The sequence below is a fragment of the Nannospalax galili genome, unplaced genomic scaffold, assembly GCF_000622305.1.
Source record: "Nannospalax galili isolate Female #2095 unplaced genomic scaffold, S.galili_v1.0 scaffold411, whole genome shotgun sequence".
Taxonomy (NCBI): Eukaryota; Metazoa; Chordata; class Mammalia; order Rodentia; family Spalacidae; genus Nannospalax; species Nannospalax galili.
In genome coordinates, this window is record NW_008329714.1 from 2,707,359 (window position 1) to 2,714,961 (window position 7,603).

Below are 7,603 nucleotides of genomic sequence, written 5' to 3' on the forward strand. Positions count from 1 at the left end.
ACAATTAAAGAGGCTTTAACTAAATTTTCGCTAGCAACTGGCACTAAAGACTGGGTGACTCTACTGCCCTTGGCTTTATACCGGGCCAGGAACACTCCTGGGCCCAGTGGGTTAACTCCGTTTGAAATCCTGTATGGGACCCCTCCCCCTGCAGTTTCCTTCTTAGACCCGGATATCTCTAACTTTGTTGATTCACCTTCCCTCTTTGCTCACCTGAAGGCACTCCAGCTGGCTCACCAGGAGATCTGGAAGCCCCTAGCTGCAGCCTATCAGGATGCTATTGACACTCCTATTGCACCCCACCCCTTCCAGCCTGGGGACGCTGTCTGGGTCCGGAGGCATCAGACTCGGAGCCTAGAACCACGCTGGAAAGGACCATACACCGTCCTCCTCACCACACCTACAGCTCTTAAGGTCGACGGGATTGCAGCCTGGGTCCACGCCTCCCACGTTAAGGCAGCCGATCCGGCTCACCAGGAACCCCCAGAGAAGGACAAAGGGCGATGGCAGCTGGCGCGGACTACCAACCCCCTAAAGATAAGACTGGTCAAAGAAAGATGCTAATCATGTTGCTCTGGGTATTGACTTTCCCCAGAGTAGAGTCTGGGGAGAATCCACACACCCCATACCGTATTACCTGGACCCTCAGTAATTCTTATGGGGAAGTCCTTAATCAGACTGAGTTAATTGGCCCCATCAGCACCACCTTTCCTTCACTCTCCTTTGACGCCTGTAAGGGAGTGCCATCCTGTATTTGGGACAGTTTAGTAGACAAGGGGACCATTTATTTATGTCCAGGGCATCAACCTGACAACAAAATGCGCTATTCTTGTGGGGGAATGCAGTATGGATGGTGTTATTACTGGAATTGTGCAACTGCAGGTAGTACATATTGGAAGCCATCTTCTAGCTGGGATTACATCCGAGTAAAAAGAGATCCCAGCATAGATAAATATAAGGTTGGCAGTGCAGGAAAGCCCCTCCCCCATGTGCTTGAATTCACTGAGAAAGGAAAGTCCCATGACTGGAACCGCCCCTGCAGCTGGGGACTGTTCGTATACAGAAAATATGGGGACGATCCATGGGAAGTAATTACACTCAGTCGCTCGGTGCAACCCTTGGCCCCCTCGGCAGTGGGTCCCAATCCAGTTCTAACTAGGGACCTTCCACTTCCTCCCCCTGCACCTCCCATACCAGCCAACCCAGTCCTCAGTAACCAGCGACCAACTTCCCCTCCGTCATCTGTTTTGGTGCCCCCTGCACCTCACAATTCTGGGGATGGAACTCAGGATCTCCAAGGCCCTGCACCTCCAATACCAGCAGGCACCCCGGACCCTGTAATAGTTTCAGGTCTGACTGAAGCCCCACCCGCCTATCCTGGAACAGGTGAAAGGCTCCTAAACCTCGTCAGGGGAGCATTCCAGGCATTAAATCACTCGGAGCCAGATAAATCTAAGAATTGCTGGCTCTGTCTGAACCCGAGCCCCCCTTACTACGAGGGCATAGCCGTCCAGGGAAACTTCTCAGTACTACCAGCAAATTCCGCTGCCCCTCTCGTCTGCACCTCTTCCACACATACACTCACCCTGACCCAGGTTACCTTGACAGGCACCTGCATCGGAAAGGTGCCCACTGGATTTAAACATTGTCTTAAGAATAGCTCCCCCCTTACCCTCCAGGCCGACGTATACCTAGTGCCCCCTTATGGCACCTACTGGGCATGCAATACGGGACTGACTCCCTGTGTCTCTCTAGCTGTTCTAAATCTAACCCAAGATTTTTGTGTCCTGGTACAGTTATGGCCCAGAATCTATTGGCATGAAGACAGCTATGTATTACAACATTATGAAGAGACACCTACCCCTGTCAGATTCAAGCGAGAGCCTGTGAGCATAACCTTAGCTATATTATTGGGAGCTGGGGGAATAGCAGCGGGAATCGGGACAGGGGCAACTGCCTTAGTTCGCTCGGACCAGTTTATGCTCCTTCAATTACAACATTATGAAGAGACACCTACCCCTGTCAGATTCAAGCGAGAGCCTGTGAGCATAACCTTAGCTATATTATTGGGAGCTGGGGGAATAGCAGCGGGAATCGGGACAGGGGCAACTGCCTTAGTTCGCTCGGACCAGTTTATGCTTCTTCATGAAGCCATGAACCAGGATCTAATAGCCTTAGAGGAGTCCATAAGAACCCTAAAAGACTCCCTGACTTCTCTCTCTGAGGTAGTGCTGCGGAATAGAAGGGGTTGGTTTGAAAAACTATATGATCAATCCCCTTGGTTTACCTCGTTAATATCCTCCATAGCAGGCCCGCTTATCCTTTTGCTCTTAATCTTAACCCTGGGACCTTGTGTACTTAATCGACTGGTCCAATTTGTGAAAGAACGGCTGTCTGTAGTGCAGGCGCTAGTCCTCACCAGCCAATACCAGGCACTGAGGACCCAAGACCCAGACATGTTATAGTGAGTGAAAGATTCCACTCATATGCCCATAGAAAAAGAGGGGAATGAGAAAATAAAAAGAAACTAGGCGCCATGAGTGCTCAGGGGCCCACAGCCCACCTGTCAGGACAGGCAGGCGCCGGTCAAGCTTCACAGATCAAGCCATAAACAAGCTTTACGGGCAGAACTCCTGACCACCCTGAGGGCCCGATACCAGGAAATCTTAAGAAAACATCTGTGCCTCTGAGGTCACCTCCCATTTAGCAATCCCACTTCCCCCTAGCCCCGGCCCTTACCCCATATCTTTGCATACTTTTGAAATTACTGGTGAAATTACTGTGTGTGTGTTTGAATTAACCAATATCCGCACTTCTGCTTCTGTACCCTGCTTCTGCCTTATAAAAACCCCCTGAACCCCACCTGAGGCGCGCAAGTCTTCCGAGGAGACTTTGTGCCCACAGGTACCTGTGTCCTAAATAAACCTCTTGCTGTTGCAACCCGAAGGCTGACTTGTCCTCAGTGGTCTCACTCTTACAGCTCCATGACCTCCCAACAGCACCACCCACTGGGAACTGGATGTTTAAATAGCTGAGCCATTTCTGTTTTCTTTCTTTTTTAAAAAATTTTTAATGTGTGTGAATGTTTTGCCTACAGGTATGTAAGTACACCATGCATACAATGCTCACAGAGGCCAGAAGAGTGTATGGAACTGGAGTTACAGATGGTTGTTAGCCCCCATATAGGTACTGGGAACTGAACCCAGGTCTTCTGCAAGAGCAGTCAGTGCTCTTAACCACTAGGGCAGCTCTCCAGCCTCAGGGGCATTTCTTCTGTGAACCTTCACACAAGTATATATAAAAGCAGTGGTACCTCTATTTCTTAATTTGAAAACATAGATGTGTGTCAATTTATACTTCTACCTAGTTATTTTTAATTTTTGTATTTAGAGAAAATGTTAACTTTATATAACATTCACAAGACAACTGCATCGAACTCCCAAATATCTTTTAACAGAATCACTTGTTTTCACCATTTTGTTGACACATTTTGTCACCTCTCTTCTCTCCGTTCTTTTTTAATTCTTTCTAACTACTGAGTGTTTCTCATCTGCAAAGCCAATTTATTCCAAAACTTTATTGTATATTTTCAAACACAAAGATACTCTCTCATGTGACCACAGCACTGTTGCAAGTTTAGGGATTTGGACAGCTTCACAAGTTGCTTCTGATTTTTCCAATTGCCTGAACAATGTCTCTAATAAAATGCTTCTCTTCCTCTAGCCTTCTTTGTTGTTGGTGTCTCATACTTTTGGAAGACACTGAGTTTATAGGTCAGCCTTCAGTTTGAATGACCTGTTTCTTATGGTTAGGCTCTTGTAGTATTGCTGGTTGAATACTACAAAAATGATGGCAACCCATGACATCAAGCTGCCCCTTCCCTAGGCATTTTAATTTTGCTCATCTGATAAAGATGCTCAATTTATCTGTGCAAAAACTATTTTCCCCTGTAACTAATAAATTATACCAATGGGGACAAAATGAGATTATATAAATGTCCCCTTTTCTTACTGCATATTCATCTCCTGGTGCAGTATCTGTTGACAGTTGTCTGACCCATTCTTGAAAAATATTTTATTTATTATTTTATTTTATGTGTATACATGTATTGCCTACGTGTAGGTAAGTGCATCCGTGTCGTGCAATGTCCGCAGAGGACAGAAGAGGCCATAGGATCCCTTGGAACTGGAGTTATGGACAGTTGTTAACTCCCATGTGGGTGCTGGGATTTGAACCTGAGTCTTCTGTAAGAACAGCCACTGTTCTTAACCACTGAGCCATCTCTCCAGCCTGTCTGGCCCATTCTTATATAATCATTTCAGAACAGTGATTTTCTATTCTTCTCTCAGTTACCTGTTGAAGGAAGAACGTCGTATAGCCAATTTTCTGTTTTTCTATGTTGCTTCTGAAATGGGGAGAAAGTGGGTCCCCTAGAGGATTCTTAGTCTCATTCATAAAAGAATTAAGAATGGACCCAAATGGAAGCTTTTGCAATTTTATTAGAATCTTAAAGAAAAATCCTCAGGGCAGGTGAGCTGGTAAACTTGACAGCTGCCTTGAGGAGGTGAATAGTGGGAAGAAGGAAAGAAAGCCACGGAGCCATGCAGGTTTAGAGCCTGCATGGAGGTCAGACAAGTGGCTGACTTGCAACCACATGGCTGGGAGAAGGAAGCTTTAGAGAAAAGTGAAGAAATACAAGATGCTAGGGGCAGCCCAAAGCCTTAAAGAAAGCATGTTTAGTAGGAAAGGCATGAAGAAGAAAAGGAGAAATTTCACTTTCCTGAAGAGTTCAGGAAAGTGGACAGACTTACAGAGACCTACATGACTGTGGCTGGTCTGGAAGTTCTACAGAGATCTGTGCTAGATCCAGGCAGGAAATACTCGCTACTTCATTAACACACAAGGTATTCTGCCCATCTATTTAGCATAACTTAAGGTGAACCTACCTTCCAGGAGTGGTTCTTTCACAAGGTAATTGACCAGTGAGACTGGAAAAGTGGGTCCTCCAACACATAGACTAGACACTTTTTATAGTCTGAACCTGTTAAATTTATGGGGCTTATTGACGTTAACACTTCCATCCATCCAACCATATATCCTAACTCTAACCAGGACTTCAAGTACTATTCTGCATCAAACGGGGGAGAGTAGGCATCCTTGACTTGTTTTTTATTTTAGAGGAAAACTTTCAACTTTGACTATAAGCCTGATGCTAACAATTTGTTTATCGTACATGGTGCTTTTTATATTGAGGTAAATTTCTTCCAGGTATTTATTTTTTAATTCTATTTTTTTAATATTGAGGTTATTGCTAAAGTATATTTAAAATATCTAGAAAATAGCATTGGATATGTATAAACAATCTTATCCTTCCTAAAAAAAAAAAAAATTTCTTCTACCCCTAATCTGTTGAGAGGTTGTTTTTGTTTTTGTTTTTAATCATGAAAGGATGCTGAATTTTGTCAAATGCTTTCTTTAAGAGTTTAATAAAATTGTAAAAGCTTCCATTTGGGTCCATTCTTAATTCTTGTATGGTTTGTCCTTTTTTCTGTTGATAAGATGTATTAAATATTTATTTACATATCTTAAACTATTCTTACACTCCTGGGATTAGTCTCTCCTGATTATAGTAGTTGTTAAAAATAAACTCTTCAATGTGCCTGAATGAGTTTTCTAATATTTTGTTGAAAACATTTCTATCCTCTCTGTTCATCAAGGATATTGGTCAGTATTTTTTTTTTTATTGGTAATATCTTTATCTGGCGTTAGTATACTGGGTGCTGGCCTTATACAACTATTTTGGAAGTTGGATTACTTTTCTCATTGTGGCCAACTCGAAAAACAATTTAAGGAGAAAAGTTTCATTTCACCTCATGATTGAGGGGTACAGTACATCATGGCAAAGAAGACGTGGTGGTGGAAGCAGCTCAGGGCTGCAGTGGTGGGCACTTGCTCACTGTCTGGTGGACAACAAACAGAAAAAGGGGATTTTATTTTTATGTGTATCAATGTATTACCTGCATGTATGTAAGTGCATCCATGTCTTGTAATGCCTGAGGATGTCAGAAGAGGGCATCAGATGCCCTGGGACTGGAGTTAAGGATGGTTGTTAGCCACCATGTGTGTGCTGGGAGCTGAACCTGGGTCCTCTGCAGCCAATGCTCTTAACCACTGAGCCATTACTCCAGCCCCTGCTATAATTTCTTTAAATAATCTTTGTCTTTATCCTTAACATCCAAACTCCTAAGACTTAAAAAGTCACTCTTTGTTGCCATCTCATAAGTCCTGGAAGTTTTCCTTTCATTCTTTCTCTCTTTTATCCTCTGTACTGATAGATAAAAAGTAGCCATATGACAAATAGGGTTGATCAGGAGAAAGCACACAGCTAAAACTCCATCAAAATAGGGTTTATTAGCAAGGGAATGCATGGGACAGATTCCCTTCCAGGCAGGGAAAATGTCTGCCCGGGTCTTGAGCTGGTGTCTTTTAAAAGGGAGGCTTCTGCCTCCTGCAGAAGGTGGGAAGATGTATTTTTTTTAAAGTTGGGTGGTAGTGGGGGAGTGGGAGAGTGGGACTATTAAAACCTGTTCTCTTTAGAGATCAAAGGGGAAAGGGGTTGTTTGCTGGGGTCTTTTAAGGGGGAGGCTTCTGCTTCCTACAGAAGGTGGGAAGATGTATTTTTTTTAAAGCTGGGCAGGGGGGAAGTGGGAGAGTGAGACTATTAAAACCTGTTCTCTTTAGAGATCAAAGGGGAAGCCTGCTGTGTTGGTCAAACAGTGGAGAAAAGTCTGCTTCTCTTGACTTCAAAGACCAAGGTGCTTATCAGCTCCTTGAGCATGAGAAGTCCTTGAGACCCTGTTGGTGAGGGGGCAGGGCTATCTGAACCTTAACATGTATGTTTTCTAATAACTTTGCAAGTTATGCTTCTTGATTCTTCTGGTGATGCTCTCCATTGCATTTTTATTTCATTTGTTACATTTCTCAGCTCTGGGATTTCTGTTTGGATTTTCTGTCATTATTTCAACTCTCTATTAAAGTTCTCATTTGCCAATTATTTGCCTCATTTCATTAGACTATTTCTGCATGCTTCCTTGAAGTACACCAAACTGCCATAAAACAATTATTTCAAATTCTTTGCCTGGCAGTTCACATTCATCTCCATTTCTTTATTCATTTAGTGATGTTATATTTCTATTACTGTTATAAGTCACTTAGGCTGAACACCAGTGTCTGTGCATCTCAAGATGGAGGGTTTGATTCCATCATCACAGACTGGCTTGGTTTTGGAAAGCCCTATGTCCAGTGTGGTGCTGGGTTACACCAGAAACCCAGGATCTGCTATGGCAAATGTGCAGGCCAGAAGCCAGAAGCCACTAAGAGCTAGTGCCAAGGCTATTCTAGAGTGGCCTGCTAATGTACCTGTCAGGGGTGTGGCCACACAAGCTTGAAGTTTGGGGCTATGTGTTCTGATGTGGGACCTGGCTATGTGTAGAGACTCAGTGTAACAGGAAGTAGTATGAAACAAGGACATGTGGAAGTCTTCCACTGCTGTGTTTTGTTGTGCAAGGCTCCCTGTTGGAGTCCAACAAAGACCTATACTTGC

The 7,603-nt window shown here is 44.0% G+C and overlaps 2 protein-coding genes across 2 annotated transcripts in view; both read left to right on the plus strand.

The window, feature by feature from the left end:
• LOC103741107 overlaps positions 1-413 on the plus strand; it is an 8,604-nt gene extending 8,191 nt beyond the window's left edge. The window contains exon 3 of the mRNA XM_029567706.1: positions 313-413. Within this exon, the coding sequence (XP_029423566.1) occupies positions 313-413 (101 nt within the window). The remainder of the gene's footprint in view (positions 1-312) is intronic.
• Positions 8-7,384, plus strand: LOC103741111 (MLV-related proviral Env polyprotein-like). Its single transcript, XM_029567710.1, has 3 exons — positions 8-1,842; positions 1,999-2,247; positions 7,179-7,384. The coding sequence occupies exons 1-3, from the start codon at positions 504-506 to the stop codon at positions 7,382-7,384; spliced, it is 1,794 nt and encodes a 597-aa protein (XP_029423570.1). The 5' UTR covers positions 8-503.
• The last annotated feature ends 219 nt before the right edge of the window (positions 7,385-7,603 follow it).